We start from the raw sequence: 11,196 nt of genomic DNA on the forward strand, positions 1-11,196 counted from the left end.
TGAAGTAAAACAACCGTGCAAAACCTTCACCCGTTTTCCTGCCACCAACTTTAGAAGGCAAGGAAAGGAAAAAAACCACCCCAAATTAAAAAGTCCGTTGAAGAATGACTGCTAGAAGACAGTGCTTGTGTGTGTGTGTGACTCTGCAGTGCCACATCGCCATTTTTCACCCTTGAGGAAACAGCTTTGTTATTTGTCTGTCTCCCTCGACAAATTAAGAGGCTCTCAAGTCAGCTCTAAAGCAACAGCAGCTTAAAGGACCGCGTATAACTCGCAAAGGTATCTTTGTAGATCACTGGCATTGAAAACATTTCCAAGTACTTGAACGTTCTGTGCGTTGGGCTTCACGGTGTCTCACGGTATCCTTTTACTAGTTTTGAATCATGCTTTTGAGATCACGAAATACCTCCTGTAAAACAAACTACACGCAGCTCTTCCAGTAAGTGTACAGATCAGTCTTCCATACCCACAGAACGAAAAAAGACAAACAAACCTAACACAGCTTTCCACAATAACTAACCTTTGCTTCTGCTGCTCTTCACTACTGCTGCCAACATGGTAGTTTAAGTCACCAAGACCAACCCTCTCGCCACAGCATCACCTCTCTCAGAGGAGCTCTCAAGCCCCTCGGCCAACTATCAGCCGTCACCTCACGTGCAATCTGCCTTACGTGGAAAAAGAGCAGCTAAGGATAAAACGGTTCTGAAACACAACAGCCTTGTACACACCAGCTCTCTAAACAAATTAAACCAGTCCTGGAATAGTTTCCAGTCCAGTGCCACATGTCAGCATTGGAAATTATTGTCCCCTTTGCACTGCAGGAAAGTCTCCAGTATGTCCTTCTGCACGGCAGCAGTGTCAGCGTGGCAGTCAAACACTCAGTTGTATGCCTCTGTCTGCTTGCTATTGCCGCTGGTTACGTGGAAGAGACGGGAAGGTAACAGAGATGAAATAATTAAACCCTTTACCTGACTGACTGAAGTGTTATGACAAAACGTACTAAGTCTGGAGCAAGGCCTAAGAGTGTTAAGCAACGCTCCATACAGAACAGAGAAACTTTATCCCAGAGAGAGGGTACCGATTAACTCTGCTTCGGTAACCTGTACCTGGCATGCCTTTGCCTTTCCCTTGCACTTAAGTTCTTTATTTTAAGAGGCAATATCTCAAAATGGGAAATACTGGTCTGAAGCAGAGTGCGAGCCAGCTGGACCTGGACCTCCCAAGGACCACAAAGCATATATACGAGAGCGGAGTGTGCTATCGACCAAGTCCAAAGAGAGGGAAGAAGTTCATAATGGGAGGAACTGTGGGTAATCCTTCCTGTCCAAGGCCTCTCACGCATAGTCGGAACTCAAAATATACGTACTGTAGAGTCAGAGATGTGGAACGAGTTGATTTTTTCCTACTTTATGAACGCAAACTGATGCCAAAATGCACGTTGAAGGTTTACAACAAGGAAGAGTAGAACATTCCGCTTTTCCCAGTATGTCCAAGGTAGAGAACTTTTGATGTGTACAAATCATTTTCCCTTCCCTGCTTTAGTCAGTTTAGGTTACGCTTTCGGTTGTTATCGCATATCCTTGCGTGGCGAGTTCCATTCACGACGAAGCTGCTGCCATCTGTGAACAGTTTCCATTCAGGGTTTTCAGGAGGATCATCCTTCAGGTCCTCTCTGTTGGAATATGTATGTTCAATGGTTGCAACGCAGTCGTGTTCCAGTTGTTGCTCTTCCTGTGAGGTACTGGGAAACACTGCAGGATTTAGAAGGTTAGTCGTTTTCAACACTACATCATCCTGCGCAGTGAGAATTACCTGGTATTTCATCATTCGCCTCGGGGATAATCCATGTCCCCCCTTTTGCTCCAAGACTGTGGTTACCATATGTGGCACATAGACTGAAACAGCCCTTCCCAAGGTCAGCTTTCTTGCTTCTTGGATCAGTATGACGGTTACACCTACTGCTCGCAGGCAAGAAGGCCATCCCCTGCTCACCAAGTCCTGTTGTTTGCAAAAATATCCCACCGGTCTCTTCCAGCTTCCTAGTTTCATGATACGGTGAATGAGACTTACAGCAGTTCCGCTTGCAAAGTAAACTGTAAAAAGCCTCCAAAGTGAAAAGGCCAGGGCTTGCGTGCTGACTTGGTGTGACACTGTGGTTCCTACCCTCTGCTCCACGTAAACCCCACGCGTATGTGGTTTGTCCATCTCCTCGGGGACTTTGTCACCTCTCTGCGATGCTTCCAGCAGAGAGCTGTCCTCTCTTCCACGGGCTGGGGAAGGCAACTGCCGCGCTCCTGGGCACTCCGTGTCCTGAGAAGCTGCTGTGGCGGCAGTGCCGGAAAAGCGCGAGGGGGGCGGGGAAAGGCAGGTAGGAGGAGCTCTGGCAGCCACGGCCCTGCCTTCTCCTGGAGTTACGGGCTGCCGCACTACACACCGGGGCGGGTCTTCACCCTTCTCCCGAGGTGCTAGGCCGTGCTTGGGGCAGCGGCCGCCAGGCACCACGGCTCAGAGGTAAGGCAGGCTACGCTCTGTTTTATGCTGGCACTTGCCACGTTTTAAAGCAAACAGCTTGTCTGGGCCCCGAAACTCTGAATTTGTAACAAATTCTCACAACAGCTCATCACTGAAGAAAGGTTGGGTGAAAGCGGGGAGGGGAGACTGGCGTAAGCATTAACTGAAATAGCGGCAGCAGAATATTCAAAGCATAAACAAGGTGGGGTCAGGCTGGGGGCCCTTCCCTGCTACTCTCGGCTGCCCGACTTTTTAATTTCTTTTTCTCAACAAATAAAGGGCACCTTTCTGTACGCTTCACGTGAAGGGCTGTCTCTGTTCCCTTCCCCAAAAGGGACACTGAAGGGGGAAAAAAACCCAAATCTGTCCTAGGTCTTTTTGCTCCTCTCAGGATGGTTAAATAAAACATAATTAAGAGAAGAATTCCTGGCTGTTAGGAGGCCTGTTTCACAAAATGCTTCCCACACGTGTTTAAAGTGCAAACAACCTGAGTTTATTTAACAGTCAAAACTCAGCTGAATTAACTTAGTTAACTAACTTAATATTGTCTACGTTTCTTTGGTGGAAGGCAAAAAATGCCAGCCTTCTTAGGTGGAGGGGCGGTGCGTCTTTCTAAGGGGAAGAAGAAAGGATGTGTCAGAGCTTCTTCAAGAGTAATGCGCTTGGCTGGGTCGTACTCCAGCATCTTGCCAAGGAGGTCAAAGAGGTTCTGGTGGTCAGCGTCCTGGCAGGTCATGAATTCCTTCATCAAGAAAACAAAAAACGGGGGTTTTGGAATCTCATTAATTGCACTTCAAGCTCCCCTCCCCAAACCCCTTTCCCCTCTGTCCTCTTACCTTCAGTGGCTTACACTGGCTTAACATGTATCTAGCAGCTGGACTCCGTTGATCCCAATCCAGCCGGTCATGAGAGAAGTATCTGCGTTTCCTTAACCAAACAGACCACGGTTTGTTAACCAAAGATTTGGGCTTGTCCCTGCACTAGAACTTTTATCAGCATGTTTGTTCCCAGCTTGGGGACTGACTGGCCCTGTTGCACCTGCCTGACCAGCTTGGTCGATACAGCAAAAGGATAAATCTGAGCTTATTAGACTTTTAAAAAATTTCCTACGAAACCAGATCTGAAAATACATAAAACTATAGCAGTCCAGGGAGAGAAAAACATCGTTACCTGCTTCTCTTGGCCATGTCATCTGGCAGGGGCCCCAGGACTCGCTCCATCATTGCCAGCTGCTCTTCGTCCCTCCTGGCCTAGAGGGAGAGCAAAAGAGACTTTTTTTTTTTTTCTGTGAGAGGAAGTTAACCACGGAGTAGCCTTACTTCAGCGTTGACTGTACGCTGCAGCCAAGAATCCACTTCAGATTCAAGAAAAAAAAAAAAAAGCTGTACTCATCTGTTTCCTGAAGAAAGTTGCCATGTACTGGAGGGGTTTTGCCCCTGCGGTTCTCTCCAATTTGGCATTAAAGAGAAACGCAGCTTCATTTCTTGCACAGACCACTCCCCTTAGTTCCCACCTCCCCCTAGCATGTCTCCACCCAGCTAAGAAGTATTACACACGCAGCATCACTGTGGGGGTTCGCTGTTACCTACATCAAACAGTGTGGATCCAGTGTAATATTCCACGAGGACACATCCAATGCTCCAAACGTCACAGGGTTGTGACCACCCCAGTCCTGTGAAAAAGATGCAGCAGGTTCACGTTTATAGCACCCTGCAAACAGTTCAACAGCTCAAGCAAGATACGCAACACTGCTGTAGCCTAACAAACAGGCGTCTTCTGACCTAGGATGACTTCAGGAGCTCTGTAATATCTCGTGGACACCAGACTGCTGTGATACTCAGCGTCATATACCGCGTTGCCGAAGTCCACGACTTTGACGGCTGGATCTTTTATGGTGCGTTCATTGCATTTCTAAATTGAAACAGGGAGATGCAAGTGACCAAATAAACCCTGACAGTGGCCAAGGGAGAGGTGGGGAAGACGACGGCAACTCACCCATTTGTGGCTATACTTTTTAACATAGTCTGAGTTCACAAATACAATGTTTTCTGGTTTCAGATCTGTATGAGTCAACTTCTTCAGGTGCAAAACTGCCATGTAACAAACACAGTTAGCCAACTCTGTCAAGAGAATGTAACAAACAAAGCAAAAAAAACCAAACCAAACCACCCCACAAAAAACTTACAGTTCACAGATTCGCAGATCTGATATGCCATCTGTCTAATGTGGTCCAGCTCAAAGGGCAGAAAGCCATTCTGTTTAAGGAAGTCATAGGTGCTGAGCCCCAGCAGCTCAAAAACAATGCAGACGTGGTCACGGTACGTAAACCATTCTAACATCCGGACGCAGTGACTGCAAAAGCAGGGAAATACAGCAAGTTGCGTGACACTCAGATCCACACGTTGTACGTTGCAGAAAGTGACATCGCAGACACTTGAAAGCCAAAACAAAAGGACAGACGGCTTTGTACACTTACTATCTACCGTTGGGATCCACTGCCTTTAAATGCTGCAGCACCTGTACTTCTAAGTGAGCTGCCTCCGTGCACGTAGGGACATTTTTTATTATTTTCACAGCTACGTGCCTGTTGTGGCTGAAAAGACAGGTTTCAGCAGTGATCAGAACAATTAGCTTTAATGCAGAATATTCGGTAATTATCACCACATACATAGTTTGTAACAATGGCAACCTTATCGTGAAGAGGTGGGGAGTTTTTTTAAGTACACACTGACTTCACGTAACCAAGCTTCATCTATGCACAACCACACCTGAAATATAACCTTTACATTTTAAAAAACACATTCAATGCCTTCTACGTCAGTATTAAAGGCTAAAGGCCCCACTCACCTCTTCCTTTGTATTTACGACTGTAAACACTCTAGTTTTGTGCCAGTTTGCGCACAGCAAAAACGCCGTGAAACACAAAATGACAATTACATCATCACACGATGTCAGGGACCTTGCTCCTCATACAGCCCAGGGGATGGTGCCGGCCCCAGCACTGCCCAGGCTGGGGGATGCTTCACCCTTCTGTGTCCAGGCCCCCAGACCATGACCTCTCCCAGGCTGAGGCGTGCCGGCAGAAGACGCCCCGTCGCCCCATCCACCAGTCCTGCCCAACCCTTGCGTCTGGGAGCTGGTTTTAGCACGACATGGCAACAGACATCGGCGTCTGGGAACGGCTCGTGGCCTTACGCAGAGCAGCAGACGAGGACGTAACGGTAAAACCTGACACAACGGGGAGGCGCTTCACAAACCACACCGTGATGGCGACGGGAAGAGAAATTACATGCCTTCAGTGAAAGACTTACTCTTCACGATCGATGCATTCCACTACTTTTCCAAAGGCACCCGTACCCAAAGTCGCCACCACCTCATCTGTAGAGAAAAGAACTCTCAGGCACGGAAGCTGTGAACTTACTCAGCTATTATAAAACCAAGCAAACAAAAATAAACCCAAAAGCCTAAGTGCTATCACTGAAGCTACCCTAGGCTGTGCTGCTTTAAATTGTAAATCTGTTTTGAGAGATGTTATTGGACAACTCTCATGCAGGTGCATTGCCGGGGATCTCCTTCATTAACTTACTATTTTTGGGGGTGAAAAATGGGAGAAAGGAAAAAAAAAAAAGTATTCAGGTCTACAGAAAAAGAGTAACAATCCCCACCTCCAAACAAAAACGTTAAGATAGAAAGGAAAGGCTTCCAAAGCACCCCTCACAGCTTACGCTAAAAGGACTTATTCTATCTATCTATCTATTCTAAAAGTTAATAAATTTTAAAAAGTGTTCTATACATCTTGCACTTAGTCTGTCTCCACTCTGACAGATCAGGTGACCCTCCTCATCCTCTACGTTCTCGGATCCTCTCTCTCGAAGACTCTTCTGGAACCACAGACAATCAATAAACCCGAGTGAATTCAGGTCACGCTACAAAATTCATGCAGCAGGGAGATAGTCGGGTAGTCAGATACACGTCGGGACACAAACAGTCGGCAGCAGCAATTTCAAATGCCGTCCCCGGAAATTCACAGGGCACGTAGTTCTACAGATTTCTCAATGACTTAAAACACCTTACTAAATAAATTTTCTAAAAAGTAAAAATCTGACATAATCTTCTTGCTCTTTCTGTGATACTTAGTCAAAAAGCACGCTTAGAAGTTTGTGCTTGGATTTTTGAGTTGGGCTGAGATCGATGCTTATCATAATAAAAATTCTGAAGGCATGAAAGCAACGTTGCATTTCACGTATTCCAGTTGATGGTTACTACTCATCAATCTGTTCAAATACATCTAATGAACAAATCAAGACTGTGTTCTGTGGTATTACACACGTACCTACAAACTACACGTTTTCGATGGAGGCAATAAAAGCTCAGCAAAAAACAATCTCCAAACATTAGCTAAAGGGATAAACAGTTATCAACAGAATTCCCCAAGTCCCCCCACTCCAGTACTACTGCTGCCCAGCCGAGAATCCATCTCTTTGAAAGAAAAGGATATCCTAACAATTTGTCACACCTCCTGTGGATGTGGAAGATGGGTACAGTAAGGAGTGTCGGCTCTCCTTTTGCGAGTAGCCTTCCCATCACTTCCCGACGCTTTGGCACTGCCATGCCCACCACATTCTTTCCGTTCTGTAGCACTGTGCAACTGGTCTCCTTCGCTTGCAGACTGGGTTTCTGAAGGGCTTCTGCAGAGGATCAAAGCAACGTAATAAGAATCATTCTAATAGCCCTATCAAGACAGATCTTTTTAGTGGTTTAAAGCTGTAAGACATCTTCCTTGAAAGATCTCCAACCCAAAAACTAATACGTTATCAGATGAGCAGATGAGAAAAATAGAACCTTAAAACATCAGCTTGCTGATACTGCTGATGCCAGAAATTAAAAAGCCGTTACCTGCAGTGCTTCTTCCTCTTTTGTGCAGGAGTTAATGATGTCCTCTTTCTCTTAGAAGAGGCACCAGATCCTTTGGAACCACAACTTTCTCTTTTACCCTGCTTGGAACTAGGTTGCTTGGAAGGAAACATCTGTAACAAAGATACTTTGCTCTTTTAATTACATCCCACAGATGAAGAATTCATTTTCAAAATTAGCACTCTGATGAAGGCTGCATTTTTCTTCAAGCACCAGCAACCTACTTCTTAGAAACAGTTTTTAAAAGAAGTAGTATGGCTGGGACACTAAACGTACCCAGCGGATGCTGTTTCTGCAAAGCTGCTCGGGCACCCGAAGGTGCCGAGAAGGCAGGCTGCCGTGGACTTTGGAAGTACGGCATACTACTATCGCCCAGCGTCCCTTCAGAACACTTCAGGAACCTGTCGGAAACTTTTACCTTGTTTCTTCCCACAGACGCCCGGAGAACTCCTGATGCCGAGTCAAAATGGCAACAAGGCTTCGGTTATGTCTCGCGGCTAACGCCTAATGCAGAGTGAAAACGACAAAACTTCGGCGCCAAGTTTTATCAGTCGCTACACGTGCCCGTTGCTTCCCTTTCCAATCGTAACCGGACTCTTGCTCCCAAGCCGCGTCTCCGGCCGCCGCGCCGGGGCTGGGGGCAGCCGTGACGCTCCACGGCGAGAGACGGCGGCGCAGGGCGGGCAGACGCCGTGCCCCCTCCCGCGGCAGGCTCCCCTCTCCGGGCCAGGGCCACGGCCACGGCCTCCCCGCTAAACACACCGAAGCCATTTTCTCCCCGCCCGGCACAAGCAGCGGGCAGATAACGTCGTGTCTTGCAGCGAGGCGGGGTCACCTAGGCGCCCCCGCCCCCGGCCGCCCTCCCACCGCGGCAGCAGCCAACCTCCCTCCCTCTCTCCGCGCCTGCCTCCCTCCGCCCCGCCCCGGCCCGCCTGCCCGGCCCCCGACGCCGTCCCTCGGCTCTGCCCCGCCGCCCGCGCTCCTCCCCTCGCCCCCACCTCCGCTCTGTCTGACGGCGACACACGGAATGAAGCAGCCGCCAGCCTGCAGCCCGCGGCCAGCGGCGTGGCGTTGCTAGGACGCGCCTGGCCTTGGGCTGCTGGGTCACAAACCCCGCACACGCGGCTTCGCGGGAGGAGGGCTCCCCCCCACCCGCACCCCCATCGCGGGACGGGACCGGCTCCCCGACTCTCGCTGCCCGCCTCGTGGCCTTGAAGTAAAACAACCGTGCAAAACCTTCACCCGTTTTCCTGCCACCAACTTTAGAAGGCAAGGAAAGGAAAAAAACCACCCCAAATTAAAAAGTCCGTTGAAGAATGACTGCTAGAAGACAGTGCTTGTGTGTGTGCGTGACTCTGCAGTGCCACATCGCCATTTTTCACCCTTGAGGAAACAGCTTTGTTATTTGTCTGTCTCCCTCGACAAATTAAGAGGCTCTCAAGTCAGCTCTAAAGCAACAGCAGCTTAAAGGACCGCGTATAACTCGCAAAGGTATCTTTGTAGATCACTGGCATTGAAAACATTTCCAAGTACTTGAACGTTCTGTGCGTTGGGCTTCACGGTGTCTCACGGTATCCTTTTACTAGTTTTGAATCATGCTTTTGAGATCACGAAATACCTCCTGTAAAACAAACTACACGCAGCTCTTCCAGTAAGTGTACAGATCAGTCTTCCATACCCACAGAACGAAAAAAGACAAACAAACCTAACACAGCTTTCCACAATAACTAACCTTTGCTTCTGCTGCTCTTCACTACTGCTGCCAACATGGTAGTTTAAGTCACCAAGACCAACCCTCTCGCCACAGCATCACCTCTCTCAGAGGAGCTCTCAAGCCCCTCGGCCAACTATCAGCCGTCACCTCACGTGCAATCTGCCTTACGTGGAAAAAGAGCAGCTAAGGATAAAACGGTTCTGAAACACAACAGCCTTGTACACACCAGCTCTCTAAACAAATTAAACCAGTCCTGGAATAGTTTCCAGTCCAGTGCCACATGTCAGCATTGGAAATTATTGTCCCCTTTGCACTGCAGGAAAGTCTCCAGTATGTCCTTCTGCACGGCAGCAGTGTCAGCGTGGCAGTCAAACACTCAGTTGTATGCCTCTGTCTGCTTGCTATTGCCGCTGGTTACGTGGAAGAGACGGGAAGGTAACAGAGATGAAATAATTAAACCCTTTACCTGACTGACTGAAGTGTTATGACAAAACGTACTAAGTCTGGAGCAAGGCCTAAGAGTGTTAAGCAACGCTCCATACAGAACAGAGAAACTTTATCCCAGAGAGAGGGTACCGATTAACTCTGCTTCGGTAACCTGTACCTGGCATGCCTTTGCCTTTCCCTTGCACTTAAGTTCTTTATTTTAAGAGGCAATATCTCAAAATGGGAAATACTGGTCTGAAGCAGAGTGCGAGCCAGCTGGACCTGGACCTCCCAAGGACTACAAAGCATATATACGAGAGCGGAGTGTGCTATCGACCAAGTCCAAAGAGAGGGAAGAAGTTCATAATGGGAGGAACTGTGGGTAATCCTTCCTGTCCAAGGCCTCTCACGCATAGTCGGAACTCAAAATATACGTACTGTAGAGTCAGAGATGTGGAACGAGTTGATTTTTTCCTACTTTATGAACGCAAACTGATGCCAAAATGCACGTTGAAAGTTTACAACAAGGAAGAGTAGAACATTCCGCTTTTCCCAGTATGTCCAAGGTAGAGAACTTTTGATGTGTACAAATCATTTTCCCTTCCCTGCTTTAGTCAGTTTAGGTTACGCTTTCGGTTGTTACCGCATATCCTTGCGTGGCGAGTTCCATTCACGACGAAGCTGCTGCCATCTGTGAACAGTTTCCATTCAGGGTTTTCAGGAGGATCATCCTTCAGGTCCTCTCTGCTGGAATATGTATGTTCAATGGTTGCAACGCAGTCGTGTTCCAGTTGTTGCTCTTCCTGTGAGGTACTGGGAAACACTGCAGGATTTAGAAGGTTAGTCGTTTTCAACACTACATCATCCTGCGCAGTGAGAATTACCTGGTATTTCATCATTCGGCTCGGGGATAATCCATGTCCCCCCTTTTGCTCCAAGACTGTGGTTACCATATGTGGCACATAGACTGAAACAGCCCTTCCCAAGGTCAGCTTTCTTGCTTCTTGGATCAGTATGACGGTTACACCTACTGCTCGCAGGCAAGAAGGCCATCCCCTGCTCACCAAGTCCTGTTGTTTGCAAAAATATCCCACCGGTCTCTTCCAGCTTCCTAGTTTCATGATACGGTGAATGAGACTTACAGCAGTTCCGCTTGCAAAGTAAACTGTAAAAAGCCTCCAAAGTGAAAAGGCCAGGGCTTGCGTGCTGACTTGGTGTGACACTGTGGTTCCTACCCTCTGCTCCACGTAAACCCCACGCGTATGTGGTTTGTCCATCTCCTCGGGGACTTTGTCACATCTCTGCGATGCTTCCAGCAGAGAGCTGTCCTCTCTTCCACGGGCTGGGGAAGGCAACTGCCGCGCTCCTGGGCACTCCGTGTCCTGAGAAGCTGCTGTGGCGGCAGTGCCGGAAAAGCGCGAGGGGGGCGGGGAAAGGCAGGTAGGAGGAGCTCTGGCAGCCACGGCCCTGCCTTCTCCTGGAGTTACGGGCTGCCGCACTACACACCGGGGCGGGTCTTCACCCTTCTCCCGAGGTGCTAGGCCGTGCTTGGGGCAGCGGCCGCCAGGCACCACGGCTCAGAGGTAAGGCAGGCTACGCTCTGTTTTATGCTGGCACTTGCCACGTTTTAA

The 11,196-nt window shown here is 48.5% G+C and overlaps 1 protein-coding gene across 1 annotated transcript; it reads right to left on the reverse strand.

Annotated features, from left to right (window-relative positions):
- Nucleotides 1-2,981: 2,981 nt before the first annotated feature.
- On the reverse strand, nt 2,982-8,196 carry LOC133626118 (dual specificity protein kinase CLK1-like). The gene is made up of 13 exons (XM_062002787.1): nt 7,844-8,196; nt 7,408-7,538; nt 7,028-7,199; nt 6,305-6,392; nt 5,823-5,889; nt 4,988-5,104; nt 4,697-4,863; nt 4,507-4,601; nt 4,293-4,422; nt 4,101-4,183; nt 3,682-3,761; nt 3,348-3,438; nt 2,982-3,253 (listed from the first exon to the last, which is right to left on the reverse strand). The coding sequence occupies exons 2-13, from the start codon at nt 7,536-7,538 to the stop codon at nt 3,050-3,052; spliced, it is 1,425 nt and encodes a 474-aa protein (XP_061858771.1). The 5' UTR covers nt 7,844-8,196; the 3' UTR covers nt 2,982-3,049.
- Between the last annotated feature and the right edge of the window lie 3,000 nt (nt 8,197-11,196).

This window comes from Colius striatus, chromosome 9, assembly GCF_028858725.1.
Source record: "Colius striatus isolate bColStr4 chromosome 9, bColStr4.1.hap1, whole genome shotgun sequence".
In the NCBI taxonomy this organism is placed as follows: Eukaryota; Metazoa; Chordata; class Aves; order Coliiformes; family Coliidae; genus Colius; species Colius striatus.